The 22,858-nt window shown below is 36.4% G+C and overlaps 3 protein-coding genes across 3 annotated transcripts; 2 read left to right on the forward strand and 1 right to left on the reverse strand.

Annotated features, from left to right (window-relative positions):
• The first annotated feature begins 8,063 nt into the window (after positions 1-8,063).
• Positions 8,064-8,952, forward strand: LOC135596611 (uncharacterized). The gene is made up of 4 exons (XM_065088680.1): positions 8,064-8,158; positions 8,251-8,381; positions 8,473-8,579; positions 8,663-8,952. Exons 1-4 carry the CDS (start codon positions 8,107-8,109, stop codon positions 8,784-8,786), a joined length of 414 nt encoding a protein of 137 aa, XP_064944752.1. The 5' UTR covers positions 8,064-8,106; the 3' UTR covers positions 8,787-8,952.
• A 1,314-nt stretch (positions 8,953-10,266) lies between these two features.
• On the forward strand, positions 10,267-13,733 carry LOC135597292 (aquaporin SIP1-1-like). The gene is made up of 3 exons (XM_065090053.1): positions 10,267-10,729; positions 10,798-11,070; positions 13,379-13,733. The coding sequence occupies exons 1-3, from the start codon at positions 10,436-10,438 to the stop codon at positions 13,526-13,528; spliced, it is 717 nt and encodes a 238-aa protein (XP_064946125.1). The 5' UTR covers positions 10,267-10,435; the 3' UTR covers positions 13,529-13,733.
• A 119-nt stretch (positions 13,734-13,852) lies between these two features.
• Positions 13,853-15,567, reverse strand: LOC135597291 (UDP-glycosyltransferase 87A2-like). Its single transcript, XM_065090052.1, has 2 exons — positions 14,944-15,567; positions 13,853-14,846 (listed from the first exon to the last, which is right to left on the reverse strand). The coding sequence occupies exons 1-2, from the start codon at positions 15,452-15,454 to the stop codon at positions 13,984-13,986; spliced, it is 1,374 nt and encodes a 457-aa protein (XP_064946124.1). The 5' UTR covers positions 15,455-15,567; the 3' UTR covers positions 13,853-13,983.
• Positions 15,568-22,858: the final 7,291 nt, after the last annotated feature.

Below are 22,858 nucleotides of genomic sequence, written 5' to 3' on the forward strand. Positions count from 1 at the left end.
AATGATATCAAGGCATGACATCTATTTTCAAGTTAATGATGATAGATAATCATCATTTTCAAATATGATACGAATTTCAAATATGAATTTTAGCAAGATGACAATTTTAGATAAATAATAATAATTCATCAATACATGGCAAGATATCGATTGTAAATAGTAAGTTGAGCTCATGATATCTTATCATAATGAAAGACATTTATCAAGCATTCATAAAACATTTCAAGTATCTATAATATATATGAAATACGTTTTGATATGTTTCAAGTATTTGCGATGTATTATGATGTATTTGATGATTCCAATTATATTTTAACCATTCGCAAAACATACAAGCATTTACGATAAGATACATTTTATATATTTATCATTTGTCATAAACATTCAATTTGTCATCAATTTACCATATTTCTCTCCCTTTATCATTAATAAAAAGAACATTTCAACAATGCAATTATGGTAAAAGTTCAGGTAAGTTTCATACTAATTTATCTAAACTATAAATGAAGGTAAGCAAAAACTTTACATGATAACTTTTTGGATGAGCTAACAATTTTACTCGAGGGCTTTTTGGTTCTTCTTTATATGTGCAAGTTAAGTTTCTTTCTTCCTTTGCCATAAAAAATAAGAAGAGGGAGAAGGGTAAAGAAGGAATCTATTAAGAACCAAATTTTTTAAATGATTTGAACCAAGTCAAATTCAAAATAATAAGTGAGCTTGTAAGTGATCACACTTCAATTTTTTAACAATGAGAAGGGATTTATGAAAATGATCAAGATATTCATATGAAATCAAATCCTCATTCTTGTAAGTGATTATCACATACTAAAAATTCATAAAAATTCTTCTTTTACAAGAAGAGTAAGGAAGAATTCATGGGAAGGGAATATCATATGAAAAAGAAATCCAAGAATAATACTTTATAAATCAAATATGTTTCTCATTAAAAAATTCACAAGAGTGAAATCCGTGAAAGATGCATTTGTCAATGAATTCGATGAGTAAAGGAACTAAGTGTATCAAAAATCATTAAGTTTGTATAAAATAAAATTTGATACCAAATAGATTGATATTCCAGATTTCATAAAAGCTGAGAAAATCCGAAAATAATATACATCAAAATCATACATTCGGACAATTGAACATCCCTAACCCCCTTCTAATAAAATCAAATTATTCTTCACATAAAGTTTTTGTAAAGATATCGGCTAATTGATATTTTGTATCAATAAACTCTAAAGATATGTCATGGTTATTAACATGATCTCTTATAAAATGATGCCTAATGTCAATATGTTTGGTTCTAGAGTGTTGAATAGGATATTTTGTTAAACATATTGCACTTGTGTTATCATATTTTATGGGAATATTTTTCAGGTGAATTTCATAATCCTCTAAAGTGTTTTTCATCCATATAACTTGAGCACAGCATGCACCTGCTGTTATATACTCGGCTTCGATAATGCAACCAAGTTTTGTTTCTTGGAAGACCAATAGATAAGTGTGTGTCCTAAAAATTGACATGTTCCGGAAGTGCTTTTTCTATCTATTTGATAGCCAACAAAATCGGCATCGACATAACCAAGCAATTCAAAGTTGTTAGATTTTGGACACCATAATCCTAGTTTAGGGGTTCCTTTTAGGTATCTAAAAATCCTTTTAACAACTTTTAAGTGAGATTGCTTGAGGTTAGATTGAAACCTAGCACAAAGTCATGCATTAAACATGATGTCCGGTCTAATTACGGTGAGGTATAGTGAACTACCTATCATACCTCTATAAGCTTTTTTGATCAAAGCTTTCTCTACTTTCGTCAATGTCTAATTTAGTGGGGGTAGTTATAGGAGTATTGATAGCCTTTGAATTATCCATATTAAACCGTTTTAGTAATTCTAATACATATTTTATTTGACTAAGAAAAATACCATCACTAAGTTGTCTAATTTGTAGGCCTAAAAAGAATATTAGTTCCCCCATTAAACTCATTTCAAACTCTAGACTCATACTCTTGGCAAACGATTCACATAAAGATTCATTTATAGAATAAAAAATAATATCATCAACATAAATTTGAATAATAAAAAAATTATTTTTAAATTTTTTGATAAACAATGTAATATCGACCTTACCTTTAGAGAAATTATTTTGGATAAGAAATAAGTTAAGTCTCTCATACCAAGCCCTTGGGCTTATTTTAATTCATAGAGAGCTTTAATCAATTTAAACATATGATTTGGTAAATTATCATTCTTAAATCCGGGAGATTGTTCAATATAAACTTCTTCGAAAATAAAGTTATTAAGAAAAGTACTTTTAACATCTATTTGAAATAACTTAAAATTATTACTACTAGTATAAGTAAGGAGCATCCTTATGGCTTCTAATTATGTCACAAGAGCGAATGTTTTTTTTATAATCGATATCTTCTTCTTGGTTGAAACCCTTGGCCACTAATCTAGTCTTATTTCTAACCACGATACCAAATTCATCTTGTTTGTTTCTAAAAACTCATTTAGTATCAATAACTAAATGGTCATTTGGTCTTAGAATAAGCTTTCACATATCATTTCTCTTAAATTGGTTCAACTCTTCTTGTATTGCGATAACCCATAAATCATCTTTCAATGCCTCGTCAATACATTTAGGTTCAATTTGAGAAAGAAAAGCGGCATTGGCACAAAACTTTTTAAGAGAAGAACGAGTTTGAACCCCTTTTGATGTGTCTCATATGATTAGCTCTTTAGGATGAGCATCTACATACTTCCATTTTTTTGGTAAGGATGTTTTGGAAGAAGATGCATCCAAGTTGCTAGTTGGAGGAGAGGGTCTATTTAAATTCAAAACATCAAAATTAAGATCATCATCAAATTCTTTTTCTTAAATTCAAAAATTTTATTAAAGACAATATAAATAAACTCTTCTATAACTAAAATTCTTTTGTTAAAAATATGAAAGACTTTTGAAATAGTAGAATAGCCAAGAAAAATCCCTTCATCGGATTTTACATCAAACTTTCCTAAGGTATCTTTTTCATTCAAGATAAAACATTTATAACCGAAAACTTTAAAATATGTAATATTAGATTTTTTGTTATTTTATAATTCATAAGGAGTTTTGAAAAGTAATAGTCCTACTAGAACCCTATTCATGACATAGTATGTCGTATTAACGACTTCGGTCCAAAAATATTTGGGTAGGCTATGCTCGTTTAACATGGTTCTTATCATTTCTTGTAAATTTTACTCTTTTTTTCTACTACTCCATTTTATTGAGGATTTCTCAGAGTAGAGAAATTGTTATTGTATCTATTAGATTCACAAAAATTTTAGAAATCATGGTTTTGAAATTCCCCACCGTGGTCACTCCGAATTGATGAAATCATAAAGCCTTTTTCATTTTGAATAAGTTTACAAAACTTAAAAAAATATCTAAAGCAATCACTTTTGTGTGCCAAGAAATATGTCCAAGTATATCTACTATAATCGTCCACAATGACAAAGGCATATTTGCTACCTCCTAAACTTGATGTATCAATTGGTCCAAACAAATCCATATGAATCAATTGTAATAGTCTAGAGATGCTTATTTAATTCTTTGATTTGAAACTACCTTTTATTTGTTTTCCTAGTTGACATGCATCATACATATTATCTTTAACAAACTTAATGTTATGAATACCTCTTACAAGTCTCTTAGATTAGATTTGAGAGATTATTTTTATGCTAGCATGACCTAATCTCCTATGCCAAAACCAAGCATCGTCATTGAAAACTGAAAAACATATTTCATTACAAAGATCATCAATGTTAATAGTGTACATTATTTTATTTTAGGCAATCATAGAGGTGTTTTTGTGTGGTTGTTCAATAATGCAAGAATTAGATTCAAATCTAATGACATATCCTTTATCACATAATTGACTAATGCTCAAAAGATTGTACTTTAAACCATTAACTAACAACACATTTTTAATCAAAAAGTTAGATTTGTTACTTATGGTTCCTTTGCCAATGATTTTACCATTGTTATTATCTCCGAATGTGACGTACCCTTCGTCAAGGCTAGTGAGCTTAGAGAATTGAGATGGATATCCGATTATGTGCCTTAAGCATCTACTATTAAGATATCATCTCTTGCTTCTCGCTTGTGATGACAAACATTTCTATAAAAAAGAATGATTTTTAGGTATCCATTTGACCTTGGGTGCCTCAAAAATCAATCGATTTAACTTCTCATTTTGCATGAAGTTCTTTATGGTTCATTTAGGAACCCAAATCAATTTATGTGGACTACATCTCTTAAACAGATATTGATAAGCAACATATCCAAATTTGTAATAAAAATTATATTTGTTTCGGGGTAAAACATGCAAAGTTAGGCCTTTAACAAAGATGACTGGATTTTTATGAGTGTTACTCACAAAACCGATTCCATCTCTTCTATGAACATGATTCTTACTCACAAGAATCATGTTTAAGGAGTTGCTACTTATTTCAAAAAATTTTAAAGTTTCATGTAGTTGTAAATTCTCTTTTTTAAGCGTTTCTAATTCATTACATTGTGTGCAAGCAGCTAAACTATCATCATGCTCAATTTTTAATCTATCAAAATCACTAATAAGAGAAGCATGCTCTTTTTTTAATAATTTATATTTTTTACTAACTAATTTATATTCATCAAATAAATCATGAAAAGTACTTAGTAATTCATCAAAAGGTAAATTTACATCTAATGAACTGCTTACCTCATCTCCGATAGCCATTAGCGCATACTGAGTAACTTGCTCTATGTTGGTTGGCTCCTCTTCTTCGGATGCACTTGAGTTGTCCTATGTTACTTTAAGAGTTTTTTTTTTCATTAGTTGTTTCTTCTTTGCTTGGGGACATTCGCTCTTGAAATGTATCGGCTTCTTGCATTCGTAGCATATAACTTGTTCTTTCTTGGGTTCAATTTTATTTTTAATGTCATTTTTAAATTTTTCTTTTTATAAATTTTTTTGAACTTTCTTGTTAAGAGTGCCAAGTCATCATCAGAGTCCTCATCACTTGAATTTTCTTTTAAATGGTCTTCATGAGTTCTTAGTGTCATATCATTCATGTTCTTTGGAAGGTTATTCTCAAGCTCTTCATGAGCTTTGCAAATCATCTCATAGGTCATTAGTGACCCGATAAGTTCTTCGAGAGGAAAATTATTTAAATCCTTGGCTTCTTGAATGACCGTTACTTTAGGGTCCTAACTCTTTTGAAATGATCTCAAGATTTTATTAACAAGTTCAAAGTTCAAAAAACATTTGCCAAGAGCTTTTAAACTATTGACGACATCCGTAAAATGGGTAAACATGTCGATAATAGTTTCACTTGGCTTCATCCGAAACAATTCATAAGTATGAACTAAAAGATTTATCTTCGACTCCTTTACTCTACTAGTGCCTTCATGAGTGATTTCGAGTGTGTACCAAATATCAAAAGTAGTTTCACAAATAGATACTCGATCGAACTCGTTTTTATCTAAAGCATAAGAAAAGGCATTCATAGCCTTGGCATTTAAAGTGAATGTCTTCTTCTCCAACTCATTCCAATCATTCATTGGAAGAGAAAACTTTTGAAAGTCATTTTCCACAAGGTTCCATAACTCAAAATCCATTGAGATTAGAAAGATCCTCATTCTAGTCTTCCAATATGTGTAATCTGTCCCATTGAACATGGGTGGACGTATAATTGAATGATGACCCTCTTGATTGCCGGCAAAAGCCATTTATCTTGGGTTTCAAACCAAATCGAGAGCAATCGAGCTCTGATACCAATTGTTAGGATTGAGTCAGCACTAAGAGGGGGGGTGAATTAGTGCAGCGGATAAAAATATCGGTTTAAAAACTTTGTACAATGAAAAAATTGATCTCAGAAGATTGCTTGAAAGCGTGTTTGTTCATAAGGATAATGAAAGCCAAGTAAGGTGGAAGTGAAGCAATTGTAAAGTAAGTAAATGACAATAATAGAAATACAAACCAGAATTTATAGTGGTTCGGTCGTTATGACCTACATCCACTGATTCTTCCTCCATCGAGGTCACCGACGTCCACTAATGGTTTTTTTTTAATAAGCGAAGACCAACTACCTCTTTACAGTGCTTTCTCCTTTTCACAGGTTTAGAAGATAACCCTTATAAGCTTCATGCCTCACTTGAATGATCACAACTCTAGAAAGGGAGTAGGAGGACTTTACTCTTTTACAATATTTTTAACACCCTATAATTTCATAATATTGTTCACACTTTTGTGTTCTTTCATGCAAAAAAGTGTGGGGTATTTATAGGCCCTAACGACTTCAGAATTGGATTCAAAAATGCCACATACTCGGATTTCGGGGTACTTGCAGTACCATCGTCATTATTGGGCGATACTACCGCCTACAGACTGACACTAAGCGGTACCACCGCTTGACAAAGCTCGGAGACCGAGCTCTGACAGTACCACTGTCTGACAGCATTAACTATTGGCAATACCATCGCCCAGAGCACCTGAGAGACCGAGTCCCAAGCGGTCTTGGGACTCGGTCTCCATATATATATATATATATATAATCTGAGGCATCGTTCTACTAATTCTCTTCAAACAAGAGAGACTGCATTTGGAGTCGTCACGAGAATGGTAATTCCTTTCCTTTCTCCATTGATCTTTGCTCTTGGTCATTTTACGGTGGCATAATTAGATGAGCTGCAGTGCTTGGGATAAGCTGTTTCATCGTGCAGAAGCATTTAGTACATATTCTTAGTCTTAAGAAAAAGGATTCTTTGTTTTCAGATTTCCCGAATGCTTATTATATGTGCAACACACGGATCTATATGCAGTTTTAATGAGCTTTGCCATTTATATTACAATCTCATGTTCTCTAAGAGAAACTATTTGTAGATTCATTTTACACTGTTTTATCTTAGAATTATAAGATTCAAAATTAGTGTCGTAGACTTTCGCTATGAAAAAAAAAATGATGTGACAAACGTGTCCACATTATGTACCTAACATGTTAGCCCCGTGAGGTCAACACCTAGGCTCCACATGATTGACATGGTAGAACTACTTGGTCGATATAGTATCCGATTGGTGCCACATGTCATAAGACTATGTAATCTTGAACTCGATGTAAGATAGTGATGGTTACAATCAACACCCCTCACGATCTCACGGACCGTGTAATATACGGTTTGAAATGTCCACTATAAAAGGGGATTCATAAGTATGTCACAAAACACCTTGAACATATACATTTGACTTATCCGACTTATATTAACTTTGGAGGGGTATTATCAAAAATATCCCGACGTAGTTTTTGTAGGGATTAAGAGAGAAGTTCAGCTTGAACATAGGACTAGGTTAAATCGGAATTGGTTTCCATATTGAACAAACAGAAAATAATAAATTTGATGAACAAATAACACATTATTAGATCCTATGTTCTACTCTTGTGATATATATATATATATATATATATATATATATATATATATATATATAATTGTTAGATTAGGATTTCCTATGTGTGGCTTGTCAGCAAAGTAACTGTCGGGAAGATATATCCTCGAATAGACCATAAGTGCAAGTGATGGAAGTCTCAGGAACCCTAGATAAGGATGTCCACAGTCCTAAGTGGTGCTTGAGTCAAGTTGACTTTGGTAGCTTTTGATTTGCTACAGAGTCGGATATACTTTGAGTCGATAAGGATTGGTTGTCAGGTTGACTTGGCACTGATTAGATTAACTACAAACTAAGGCATCTTTTAATACATAGATACAGTGGGCTGCTTCAATCCTCCTTGTCGATGGATTTTGACTCTGGTATACTGTTTAGACTGCACAACTATTAGTCTGAAATCGAAGATTTATTAGTATTATTAGTTGAGATATGAGTATGTTATGAAATCAGTGGATTATGTCTTCCTACCTGCCTGAGGATAGACATAGTTATCATTTTTATATTATTTTTATGACGCTGGTTTGACCAAATGTTATGTGCTTCATGCACACTGTGGATATATATAAGGATGGGAAACTTCAACCTGCGCTCACAGGTGTGTTTGTTTGTGGCCGAAGAGAAACTAGTAGTAGGCAGAGATGGGTTCTCTCATGGCAGGATGGTCGTCACCCGTTTTGGATCCGGAAACAGGTACTGATCTTGGTCATTCATTAAGCTTCTATCTTAGTTTAGCTCTCATCTCGACTTGATGGATTACTGAGTGCAAGTCCTTGTGTGTACAGTTCGACACAGGAGGAACAGATCACTGACGAAAGAAGAGATCGAGATCTACCGGAGTTCTCACGGACGAGTCGAAGGAGAAAAAGGCCCGTACGAGTCGCGATCAGCTCCGAATTCTCCAAAACGGCATCAGGTTCGTTCCTTGGCCCCCCATCTCCATCATCTCTTCTTTGCTGTCGTCCTTCTTGATCGAACAGTACGGTAACGTGGTTTGATGAGTTCAGGAGACGGATGAGTTAGAACTGAGGAGGTCTCTATTGTGGCACCAACTCCAGAACACCGAGCCCGCGGCAGAGCCGTTGCCGGACAATCCCACCAACACCGGCGACTGGTACGCCCGCCTTCTTCTTGGTTTGCTGTCATGCTAAGGTGTACTTTGCACAGAAGTTGTAACTCCCGGTGATTGTTACGCAGGTGGACAAGGAGCAATTCGGCCTTCCTGAACGAGCCGCCGCGCGAGGAGGCGGACGTCGCGGCGCACAAGTACACGGCTCAGTTCCATGTCGCCGAGCTCGCCACCAAGAAAGCCCGTGCTTAGCTCCTATGCCGGACGACATGATCTTGCGGTGTTCGAGTTCCGATGTCGAGATGGTCGGAGAAATGACAGAACAAGCTTATTTGTGTGTGTATATATATATTGCATCGACCAATTGATCTTATCGTTGTATATATATTGATATAACTATATATTTATGTGTGTGTAAGGGAGAGAGAATTTAAATATTGTTTGATTTTTTTCTTAGTTGAGATTTGAAAATCAAATATTATTTTAGTGTACCTGAAAATCATATTCAAAGACTTAAAAAGTATAATCATTTTGTTTATCATTATTTCTTTTCCTATACTTAATATATTTTGTTTATCTTAATGATAGATCAGTTATTATCTAATTAATTATAATCCAATTCAAATGATAAAAACAATAAATTTATAACAAAAATCAAATAGGATAAATTGAAATAATTTGAAGTAATAAATAGAAGTTCAAAACATGAAAAGGTAGGTCTTTTATGCCAAATCTAATTTTATATATATATATATATATATATATATATATATATATATATATATATATATATATATATAATATTCTAAAGCAGTTATTGATTTCCGTATTTATCTTTTTTCAATTTTAAATCAACGTATAATATTATTTATAAATTAAAATTTATATTAATTTCAATCATATTAGATGACTTCTCTATTGACTTCAATTATTTCTTACATACAATACTATCAATTTCAAACCTATAATCCGGAATGCATTGATTCCTCAAACCATGCAGTAAAACAAAAAGAATGAAAAGGAATCCTAACGTAATATAAATAATAATATTTAACTCTTAGCTGAATTCTTATAAAACTCTTTTTTTTTTTTCATAGATCAGTTCTCGTTTTCGAATTTTCCACGGAGTGCTCAGCTTTTCTTCATTTATAAAAATGTTCGTTTTGAAAATTCACCCTTAATCTTTTATACTATTCACTTAAGATATTTTTAATGATCAACATAATATATCAAAATCGAGATGAGACCAAAAGGTGATCAGAATTTTGTAATCATCGATTTTTGATTTTGTGAAATTAGGAACTGAGACTGAATCAATTACAAGCGATTCCGATTTCAGTTCTAAAATCATCCTATATAAAATACTAACCACTACATCATATAATTTACTTATATATTTTTTTTTTATTTATCCTGTTTAAAATCATCGAGCCCGAATCGAATCATACGATCCGGTTTCAATTCGAGTCCAAACCGTGAAATCGTTGACCCGATTCGTTTTGGATTGGCTGGCTACCGTTGAAACGGAACTTGAGTCGCCCGTCACAGGACAACGACCATATGCGGAAAAATTCGCCAGATCGAAGACGTCGGAAATGCGATGTAAAAGGATACTTTTGGTGTTCCTCCTACTCGTGCTCCCTGAGCCGTTGGATATGGTGTCATCGTTTCATCTCGTCCATCATCCACCGCCGAAATCGTTGATGATTTGGTTGGAGATAGAGCAGGGGCACGCCTCACCCACCCTCGCACCCACCCATCCTGAGGACTCTTCCCTATCTACTCTTCTTCCCCGGTGAATTCGAGGAGGAGGAGGAGAAGCACCGAACGAACCCTTCTTTTTTATTTATAGGGTTTCCATCGTTCTACAAAGAGAATAGCCATACGAAAGAAGGGCCGTGATGGGTGCTATAAGGGCCGCCGCGGCGGACGGGTTGATCACGTTCCTATGGGTCTTCTGCGTCTCTACCGTGCGCGCCGCCACCTCCCTCGTGACGGCCGCCCTCCAGATCCAGGGCGTCGCCTTCTCGCTCTTTGTCACCACCACCCTCATCTTCGCCCTCGTCTTCGTCTTCGGCCTCATCACCGCCGCCATCGGCGGCGCCAGCTTTAATCCCACTGCCACGGCCGCGTTCTATGCTGCCGGATTGGGGTCCGACAACCTCCTCTCCATGGCGCTCCGCTTCCCCGCCCAGGTAGTGTTACATCTTCGTCCTTAACTCGATCGATCATTGGCCGTCCTTCGAATTGTTCCTGATCGCAGGCGGCTGGGGCGGTGGCTGGGGCTTTGGCGATCATGGAAGTCATGCCTCCCCAGCACAAGCGCATGCTGGGCGGGCCTTCGTTGAAGGTGGATCTTCACACGGGGGCCTTGGCGGAAGGTGTGCTGACCTTCATCATCACCTTGGCCGTGCTCTGGATCATCATCAGGGGCCCTCGCAGCCCGGTCGTGAAGACGTGGATGGTCGCCGTCTCCACGGTTGCGATGGTTGTAGCGGGCGCTGGTTACACTGGACCGGCCATGAATCCAGCTAATGTGAGCTGCCTCCATCTTATTCTCTTCGTTTCTCTATATGTTGCCCCATCATTATCATCATCACCACCATCATCGATGCCTACTCATCTCTTGCTCATTGCCGCCCTGGATTATTGCTAGGGGAAGAAAACGCAAGAGACTTCCATGTTTCAATTAGTTAGGAAATACATCAAACATTGAACCTCTTCAATAGAAAGAGGGATCTCCTATAGAATCCGTTGCAGATATCACAAACCATCGTAAAAGCATGTTAGTTTGAGTAGTATAGTTTCGATTTTTTTGAAACTGTTTGACACAGTACAAAAGAGACGTCTCTTTGGAACAATTTGGTAAAGTGAACACTTTTCGGCAAAGAAGGATTCTCATATATAAGATAGATAAGCTTACAGTCGAGATGATTTTTCTTTATATGTTCAAAAATCGAGATATGTGATAGATAATATAACTATTATTTCTATTTCTTCCTAGTTCACAATTGACTTTTGATTTCTACTGAATTTGACCACCTATTTCTTACTCTTCTAGTTACTGTATTTTCTTACCATGGTCAAGAGAGTCAGGATGATTCTGTTAACCTCAAGTGCGAGATCAACTGTTGCAACATCATCAAAGATCATTGTAATGGCCTTAATTTGACGAAAAGTAATATGCCTCCTGGAGGCCTGGGAATGGAATTCATCACCAAATCATAAAGATCAATTTGCAACCTAACAAGTTTCAACACCAATGAACTACGGCTACATGGTTGTTTGCAACAAAACGAAATTGATGCATCTTTGGTTCGGTTCAGGTGTAGTTTTGAGCTCAATATTTGGTTGCGTAGAGTTCAAGTTTAGACAATGTATTAATATAGACATTTTAGATTAGAGTGGGGGTCATCGATCCATTATGAATTTTTAAAGTGCTAGATGATGTTTATGTGTGAATTCATGGGATTACAGATCTCCTAGAAGTGGATGTTCTGTTCTGCAAATGTGGGTTACTTAGTTAGTGCTTTATTTAGTCAGGATTAAACTCCTGATAAGGTCCATAAAGAAAGTGAGTATTGGTTGAAGAAAATAAACATGTAGGAAGAAATATCATAAACAAATATTTTCATGGCATGTAGTTTTTCATAATTTCCTCTTTTTTTTGCTTTCTTACATTATTTCTTTTCAACCACCCTTTTAACCTTTATCAAAAAAGGATGGTCAAAGGCATGAGACTCCCCTCCATATGGATTATGGTCTAGAGACGGTCAGGCTGACTCTGAGCAAAGTTAACCCATCCAATTAGGGAGTTTATTTTCAAGTCTCAAGCCTTGTCTGAGGTAGCAAACAAGCAACTTTACCATAACACCAAGCCTCTTGTGTTATTTATTTTGTCAGTTCTACTATGAGTTCTAAGGAATCATAATGGTTTTTGGCTACCGCTCCATCCCATCTTGTGTTAGATTTGCATTATTTGTTAACTTGTTGTTTTGAATTTATAGGAACCTGCTATAGACCTGCAGTTTACCTACTGATTAGTTCTATGATCGATCCAAATTCAGAGCTAAATATTATTGTCCTCCCAGATCATCGAGGGTTATGGTCAGAATATAGGAGATAATACTTAAAAGCTATGCTTATTCAAGGTTATGCAATCTCATACTTCTGGAGCATAGTGCTTGTTGTGCACATGAATACCAATCCAATTGTATTCATGAATTCCAATCAAGTGGAGAGTGGAGGAAATGGACCTAGATGCTAAATTGAATACCAATTAAGATGTTATGGCTGGTCAGACATTCTTATGTCAGCACAGCAATTGTGGCTGGACATCAGCACTGTGCTTGTACAGTTTTGAAGTAACAAAAAATCATATCCATCAACAGCTACATTAGCATTACTATTATGGTTTCAGCAGAAATTCTAAATGAAGCTATTATTTTGTTACTATGATGCTCTGCTCTCGCTGATGCATGTAATCGTGCATGTATATAAGTTCACAGACTTTTCTCGTATGCTTCCCGCGGATCTTCCTTTTAATTATTGTCGTGGTTGTAAAAGCCCTTTTGATGTAAAATTAGGATGGTTCACACTTTTTTTTTTTTTTGTAAGAACTAGGATATCTCGATAGCATGTGCGATTTGTCATTCTAATAGACGAACTCAAAAGACAATTGGATTGGTAGTTTACGTCATTATTCCAACTTTATCCTACTTCGTGACCACTCTTTTATCAGCTTTTTTTTTTTCTCCCATCATCTCATTTGATGCTACAATTTGATATAGATATAGAATCAACGAGGATTCTTGGTAGCTCATGATCCCTCTAAATATTTACAGGCATTTGGCTGGGCATATATCAACAATCGCCATAATACGTGGGAGCAATTTTACGTCTACTGGATATGCCCATTCATCGGCGCCATTGTTGCTGGCTGGTTCTTCAGGATTATCTTCCCGCAGCGTGCAGAGAAGGCTAAAAAAGCTTGAGGGGTACCGAATTAAGTGTGAAATTTTTATTTCTGGGATGCTCGCAGTGAAATAACCTAATTAGATAGACTGGTAAAACTGCAGTATTCATCCATCTCTACAGTTAGATGGCACGTATATAGGCTACTATAACTATGGATAACCATTTATGTTCTGTCAATGACTTTTGTGTTTTCTCCATCAAAACCTTACAAGTAGTTGTGTACGTGTGTTCTTGTTGTTGTTTTTGTTTGTGGACCTGTGCATGTTCATGATTAAGTTTTAGGATATATCAATTATGATATCAAGAACATGTATCATCGGCCAACTCGAGAAGCAATCAGCTTTGCACAAAAGGCTTTTTCACTAGGATCTGATAACATATGATTTGGTGATAGAGCAGAATACTAGCCCGAGGGGGCCATTAGTACAAACAGATGGTCGTCGTTATTAGGAGAAACTCAAGAATACAAGCTTCAGTCTGCTTTCCCTAACAGGTGGTCGACGAAAGCGTCCAGGTTCATGGTAGACGACCCCTTCTCTCTCAGTGCCGCATGAGACCTCTCCTTGAGCTCCATCGCCCTTCTCCTCAGCTCCTTGCTCTCCGCCGCGTCCAAGTCCATCAACCTCTGCACCGCCCTCGCCACCTCTTCCCTCCCAACCCCATCCTTTTCCTCGTCCCCCAGCCGCAGTCCGATCTTCCAGTCTTCCACGACCAGCTTGCTGTTCGGGTACTGATCCCACATCAGTGGAAATGTCAGCATGGGCACGCCTGCATCAATGGCTTCCAACGTCGAGTTCCAGCCGCAGTGCGTCAAGAAGCCCCCCACGGAAGGATGGCGCAGCATCCTCGGCTGGTCGCACCACGGCACGACCATCCCCTTCTCGCCGATCAGCTCACGGACGGTGTTCGTCGCGTCTCGCACGGCCCATAGGAAGTGATGCCCACTCATCTGAAGCCCCACGGCAATCTCCTTGATCTCCTCGCCCGAGACGGGGAGGAAGCTGCTCATCGAGACGTACAACACCGAGCTCTTTGGTTGGGAGTCCAACCATTTGCAGCAGGGGGCGGTGGCCGCCTCCTCGTCGTCGGCCGCGTCGGGCACGAAGGGGCCGACCGGGTAGAAGGGGACCGAGAGATTGGCCCTCAGCAGCTTGTCGAAGGCGCGGCGCTCGAGCCGGTCGAAGGAGTTGAAGAGGAGGCACCGAGCGGAGCTGAACCAAGCGATGCCGTCCATGAAGGCCTTGAGCATGCCTTCCCCGGCGGAATGGGTGATGAAGTCGCCGAGGTGCCCGGAGGCTGCTTTCGGTAAGCGGTCGAGAAACCCGTCTCCATTACCTGCTTCAAACGAGTTTTTAGGATCCGTTAGTAGAACTCGGATCGGGTTTGGACGAAGGTTTCCGGGTTATCGGGTCTGAATTTTAGCATTGCGTACGAGTGGTGTCGGTCCCGGTTTGGTAGAGCTCCGATGGCTGCGACCGGCAGGCGGCGAGGGTTTTGAGCTCTTGGAAGGCCAAGAACACGTTCGCAGCCTGGGGAAAGAACGCCGCCACCGGGACACCCATGCGATGCGCGATCACCGGCGCCCAGGGCAGCATCGAGTCGGCGATGATGGCGTCCGGGGAAGGGTCGAGCTCTGCGAGAAGGGCGGCCACGGGGCTGCCCATCCGGACGAGCACCGACCGGATGAAGGAGGCGAAGTCCGCCCCGCGGCCCCGCTCCGAGGGGACCACGTCCGGGATGGTGCGGAGGCGGACGGCCGCGGGGAGCGGCTGGGGGAGGGAGTCGGAGAGGAGGGAGAGCCACTCCTCGGTGAGGACGACGGTAACGAGGAAGCCGCGGGCGGCGAGGCGGCGGGCGAGGCGGAGCATGGGGTTGATGTGACCGCGGCCGGGGTAGGGCAGCACCGCCACGTGGGCGTTCACGGCGGAGTGGGGGGCTTCCATGGGGAGGATGCGGCGGCGTAGGTGGGGAGGAGAGATCTGAGGGGAGCTGCTCTATTTGAAACAAGGTGGAAGCGATCGGCTTTCGACCGTTGAAGTCTTACCCTTTGGACAGTGGTAAAACCAGTGGTCTAAAGTTGTTGGGGATATATATGTATATATATTCAACCAATGATCTTTTTAATACTTGTAATTTTCTTGTAGTTAGTCTATTAGTCAAATACAATGGGCTTTGGATTTCCTGATGGTTAGTCTGTTAGTCTAATACAATGAGCTTTGGATTTTGACATGACTTTTCTCGAGTTAAGGAAAGGAGGCATAGTTTTTGTTTTTTTCTGAAAAATAAAATGATAATATATTGATTAACTGTGGTTAGATAGACATTTGAGTTTCCTCCCAAAAATACAATAAACAAATCTTTGAGAGCTTTCAAAATTAACAAGATCTCATTTGTATTCCTGTGAATAAACATACTTCAAACTGGTCATAGGATGGATGTGTTTGGTACCTTTCAAGCATGTTGTTGTTTACGTCGTATCTCATATCTAAGATTAAAATCATTTGTGTCCTTTCAAGCTTATAATCAAATGTATCAGATGGCACGTGTTATCAATCAAGGGTCTTTGGTGCTTCTGTTCTTGCTTGCAGGAGGTCCACTTCATCGACGAGGAGCAAACGAGAGAGAGTGATGGAAAGAAATATCACACTCACCTTCCTCGTTTCTCCACCGCTAATTCAAAATATCTACAAGACTCACTTAATTGTTATGGAGGGTGAAGATGGAGAAGCCAACAACAATAATTCAGAGTCCAACATATATCAGAAAATCGACAAAAATATTTATATTTATATTTATATAGTTCAACATTCGCTTCCTATGTTTATGAAACAAAATTAATTTTTTTTATCATATTAAAAAAATTAAAATAGAAACTCAAAATCAAGCTCCAAATTCTTATACACCCTCTCATATAAAATTTTGAAAATTTTATTTATCGATCATGTCTACAGAATCCACTAACACTGTGCCTCTTCCTATAGACACAGTATATTTATGATGATAAATATAGTTTACTAAGAATTCACCTTTTCAATAGTTTGAATATAATTAAGACTCCTTCGAATAGTTTGAATCTTATTACGATTTCTATAGTATTTATCGATCATAATAATATCCATTCTGGTGAGCATTTTTCTCATTTTGTATCTCATGTAAAAAACTTATGAATTATTAACTTAAAGAATTCATCATGACTACTACACAAACAAAATAGTATATGGTCCAACATTTGATTTTAATAAACTATCAATGTCCTTTGTATCGTCAGAGCTAAATCAATATCACTACTTAATCTCTTCATCTATTTGTTTTACATTAAATGTATTTTTTTTCTCTTTATAATTGTTTACATCTGAAAAACCATAAATATGATTAATCGTTTTTAAGGTCATGAACGAAACTTATTGTCTTACATAGTTGTCATCCCTAACATATATCTAGCCTTTTGATATTTTTATTATGTTTCCTTTGATATGATCCTTAATGTAATTATCCTTTTTTTTTAATCTTTAGTACCTTTTAAAGATAATTATGATAATCCTTGAAGTAATCATTAGTTTTGTTGAATCTCGGATTTTGATGATGAAACCAATTGATAATATTTATGATTTAATATGATTTTTGAGTGACGCACGAAGCTTCGATTATGGAGAGACAATTAAAGCATGAAGAATCATGTTGAGCTAGAGAAAAACATGTCAGAAGATTGGATGTCGCGCCGGAGGATCGGTCGATGTATCGACAGAAGGCTTTGGGCCATAGTTTCGGGCATCGGGCCAAGAAGAGCGGGTATTACGCCAAGGATATTGGAGTTGCAGAGGTCAACTGGCCGATTGGGCAATAGGCCGCAAGAGAGGACGATGCGCCGAAGAATCAGACAAAGCGTCGATGGACCAATAACATGCCAGACAACATGATTCATGCTTAGTAATAATTATCTAGATCGAAGTATATTTTATATACGCAGGATTAACTACGATAGCAAGACATAAAGCAAAATGAAGTTTCGGAGTCAAGAACGTGATTTCATTGAGAGTTCGTCGGAAGTCCGAACGTTCGTCAGAAATTCTATCGAAATTGACCAAGAAGTCCAGGAGCTTACCAAAGAAGTTCATCGAAACTCTCTAAAAAGATAGTCGTGAAGTCTAGGAGCTTGTCGGGAGTCCGCTGGAACATTGCCGAGAGATTGTCGGAAGTTCGCTCGAAGATCGTCGGAAGCTCGTCGGAAGAAACCTAGACTTACAAACTTTGTTTAGCTTAGCAAATATCTTAAAATTTATATTTAGCACATAATTAGGATTAAAATTGGGCCAACCCAATTAGGAGATAGTTGAGCCAAAGTTTGGGCTCTGTTGGGCTAAAAGAAAGGCCCAAACAATGATCAAACAGGTGACACCGTCATGATAGAGTCTCCGAGAGCGGTGGTACCGCTAGTCTGGGTGATAGTACCACTTAGACACAGTCTTCTAGGTGGTGGTACCGCCTAGTGTCAGACAGTAGGTGGTGATACCGCTCGTACCCTAAAATTTCAGGGGATTTGAATTTTGGCTCCATTTTTAAAGTCATTTGGGGTCTATAAATACCCTAGCTATTCCTGCATGGAGAAGCAAGAAAAGTGAATAAAAACTCTGTGTTTCTAGAGTTGAAAACCCTTGTAAAGTATAAAGTCCCTCCTCAAGTTTAGAGACCATTCTAAGGGAGAGTGTGAGGGAAGTTTTGTAAAAAAGGGGTGTAAATGTTCTCTCACGAGCCTACAAAAGGAGAATAGAGTTGTAAGAAGGAGGTTGATCTTTACCTATTAAAGGACGATCGTTAGTGGATGCCGGTGGCCTCGACGGAAGAGGAATCAGGAGTGGATGTAGGTCACGATGACCGAACCACTATAAACTCGGTTTGCTTTTACTTCTTGCAATTTACATTTACTGTAAACTGCCCTTCTTTACTCTCACTGCTCTACTTCCTCATTACATGCTTATGTAAGTGTTTTTAAGTTAAACATATTTTCGATCGATTTTAAATGTATGAAGATTTTTCAAACTGACGTTTTTATCCGCCGCACTAATTCACCCTCCTATTAGTGCTGACTCATTTCTAACAGTTGGTATCAAAGCCACGTATTTTTTATTTGGTTTAACACCTAAGAGAAATTACTCTTTTCGACTTTCAAAAGGGTCACTCTCTCATTCGTCCTCCTATGTTCAATGGGATGGATTACATATATTGGAAAACTCGAATGAGAGTTTTTTTGCTTTCATTGAATCTTGATTTATGGAATATAATCGAATTTGATTTTCAAAAATCTTCTCTTCCAGTAAACGATTGGAATGAGTTGGAGAAGAACACTTTCTCTTTAAATGCAAAGGCTATGAATGTCTTATTTTGAGCTTTGGATAAAATTGAGTTTAATCGGGTTTCTACTTGTGAAATGGCTTTCGATATATGGCATACTCTCGAAATCACACATGAAGGCACTATTAGGGTTAAAGATTCTAAAGTCAATCTTTTAATGCATGATTTTGAACTATTTCGAATAAAGCCGAGCGAAACCATTATTGACATGTACACCCGTTTGACGGATGTCATCAATGGTTTAAAAGTACTTGGCAAATTTTTTTAAATTTTAAAATTATTAATAAATTTTTACGATCATTTTCTATAAATTGGGATTCGAAAGTAACGACAATATAAGAATCAAAAGATTTGAACCATTTTTCAATCGAAGAACTAATTGGGTCTTTAATAACCTACGAAATGAGTTTTATGACACATGTGGCACAAAACGAACTTGAGAATAACCTTCCAAATATCAGAAAGAATTTCGGACTAAGAACAATCGAAGATCACTCGAGCATAAGCTCAAGTGATAGTGAACTTGAACTCCTCATTATGAAATTTAAAAAGTTCATGAAACAAAAATTGAAGGACAAAAAGAACGCAACTACTTGCTATGAACGCAAGAAGAGGAACCACTTTGGGACGAATCGAGCTCATCCGAAGATGAGGAGAAAATCAACAAAGGTGAGGTGGCAAACTACGGTTTAACGGCTTTTGACGACAAGGTAATCAAAATCCCCTTAGTTTATTTCAAAATTATATGATGCTTTTCATGAGTTATTTTTAATTTAGTTTAATTATTTTTTTAAAAAATTGCATGTTTAATAATGTAATGAAAATGCTAAAAAGTTGGGATCATACTAGTAATTTTGAAAATGATAATAAAAATTATATGTTTTATGATAAAGAAATAAAATATTAGATTTAAATCTAATGATAATCCTATATATGATTTTAAGAATCATTAATGTGTATTATGTTGATTTCCGTATTGTTTCTCGATTTTAATTAAAGATACTCTATGATTAATGATATCATGTCCAAAGTAATGATGCATAATGATCATGCTTAATAAGTTTATATTTCAAAATTATGCATGATGATTTTTGTGATTTATGGCTTATCGGTTTGTACTGAAAGTTACTTTTTTGGATTTAAAAATGATGTATTTTTTTGATATGGTATAAAAAAAAAAGGTATGCTTATATGAAATAATATAAGTATCATGCTTGTCGATTTTATATTTAAATTATGCATGATGATTTGAAGTAATGATGATTTTTGGGTAAATTATAGTTTATTGATCTTGATGATTTCAATGATGAGATTTACTCTTTCGATTTTAAACCATGATGTATGATTTTCATACGAAAAACTTGAGCATGCTTATATAAAATCAATCACATAAATTGAAATAACTAAAACGAGGATAATATATTTTTTTGAAATTTTTTTTCTCTGTCTTATTGATTTTGATGAATCTATTTATATCATTTTTATGAATCTCTTAAAAGTGACTTTGTTGATTTAATAAGTTGAATGATTTGAAAATAAATGATGAATTTTCTTTTTATTATAACTTGTGATATTTTTATATGAATTATCATCTTGATTTCTCTATATTTGATACATGAGATTTCTCTATGAATTAAGATCTTGTTTTTGAACTCCTATGTTTCTTCTTACCATTTTTCTAAAAATGGGAGATTAATGAATGTCCTTTCCATGAATCTCTTGAAAATGATTTTGATTTGACGATTTGAATTTGAATGAACTTTATCTTGATTTTTCGATATTTATAACTAGATATTTCTTATGCATCAATTAAGATATTATATCATTTTTTCTCGTATGTTTCTTTTTGATAATTGCTAAAGAGAAAATAAATGATCAAAATGTTCGATTTAATGATAAATGTTTAGTACCAACAATCATGAAGTGATAAATGCTTAAAAACATTAATTTAATATTTAGTATCATGAATGCTTTATTATTATGCATGGGAGTAATAATGAAGGTTTTGAACACCAATGTTAGTATCATGCATGATATACCCATAGTGATGATTTATTTTTTGTATCATGCATGAAAAATAAAATGTAAGATTTTGAAATTGTGCATGTTTTAATGATGCATAAACATAAAAATGATAATTTACCTTTGTCATGGTTTAAAAATTGATATAAAGGGAAAAGAATTACAACTTTGTATTATTCCCTTCTTCTTGACAATGACAAAGGGAGAGAAATATTACTAGCTTACATGATAATATATGGAGAAAAAATTACTAGAAACGTAAAAAAATGCTAGCTTACACATTTCAAGTAGATGCAAAAATATGCTATCTTGCATATATCAAAAGGTGTAAAAAAGTTTACAAAATAACTCACTAGCTTGCATAATGCAAAACCTGTTAGCTTGCTTCATGTAAAATATTGTATCTTGCTAGCTTGTTATCTTGCATTATTTTTTAAAAACTTGCTAGCCTTCGTACTTCAAAGAGAAGTAATACTTACCAAATTGTTATCTTGCATATTGTAAAATGATGTAAAATTTTGCTAGCTTGCACTTTTGTAAAGGAAGCAAAAAATCATGCTTCTCAAAAGAGAAGAAAGTGCTTGCTATCTTGAACATCACTAAAAATTACTAGCTTGCCTATCTTAAGAAACAAAAATACAAACTTACAAAATTAATAATGATTTAGTGATTATACATATTGTAAAGTGATATAAAATCTGCTAGCTTGCATATTCTAATATGATGTAACACTTGCTAAATTTTCTAGCTTACAAATTGCATGATGATAAATGTAATGTTTGACATTATATCTTAAACATTTGAAAGTTGCACTTCTCCTTTTTGTTGATGACAAAAGGGGAGAAGTATGATGTTATGCATAAGTTTATAATAACATGTTGCTTGGATTTTTGAATCCAAGAGTTCTATCAATATGACATATTGATAGGGGGAGTTAAGGTTAACTCCGTCATCAATTGATTGTTATCATCAAAAAAGGGAAGATTATTGAATCTTGGATTTTGATAATGAAACCAATTGATAGTATTTATGATTTAATCTACGTTTTAAGTGACGCAATATCAGTGAGAGACAATTAAAGCAGGAAGAATCATATTAGGCTGGAGAAAAACACGTCAAAAGATTGGATCGCATCAGAGGATCGGTCGACATATCGACAGAAGGCTTCGGGCCATGGTTTCGGACATGGGGCCAAGAAGAGCGGATATTGCGCCAAGGATATCGGAGTTACAAAGGTAAATTGGCCGATTGGGCAATAGGCCCTAAGAGAGGACGATGCGCCAACGAATCGGACAAAGTGTCGATGGACCAATGACATGCCGGATAACATGATCAATGCTTAGTAATAATTGTCTAGATCGAAGTATATTTTGTGTGTACAGGATTAACTATGATAGCAAGGCATAAAGCAAAATGAAGTTCCGGAGTCAAGAATGCAATTTCATTGGGAGTTCGAGAGTTCGTTGGAAGTCTGGACGTTCGTCGGAAGTCCGAACGTTCGTTAGAAGTTTTGTTGGAATTGACTAAGTCCAGAAGCTTGCCAAAGAAGCTCATTGAAACTCTATAAGAAGATCATCGTGAAGTCTAGGAGCTTGTCGAGAGTCCGTTGGAATATTGCCGAGAGATCATCGGAAGTTCGCCGGAAGATCGCCGAAAGCTCACCGGAAGAAACATAGACTAACGGACTTTGTTTAGCTTAGTAAATATCTTAAAATTCATAGTTAGTACATAATTGAGATTAGAATTGGGCCAATCCAATTAGGGGATAGTTGGGCCCAAGTTTGGGCTATGTTGGGCTAAGAGAAAGGCCCAAATAGTGACCAAACAAGTGAAATCGTCATGCCACAGTCTCCGAGACTGTGTCAAGCAATGGTACTACCAGACTTGGCTGTGGTACCGCCCAGTGTTAGACTGCAGGCAGTGGTACCACTCAAATTTCAAGGGATTTGAATTTTGGCTTCATTTTTAAAGTCATT

Source organism: Musa acuminata, chromosome BXJ1-11, assembly GCF_036884655.1.
Source record: "Musa acuminata AAA Group cultivar baxijiao chromosome BXJ1-11, Cavendish_Baxijiao_AAA, whole genome shotgun sequence".
Taxonomy (NCBI): domain Eukaryota; kingdom Viridiplantae; phylum Streptophyta; class Magnoliopsida; order Zingiberales; family Musaceae; genus Musa; species Musa acuminata.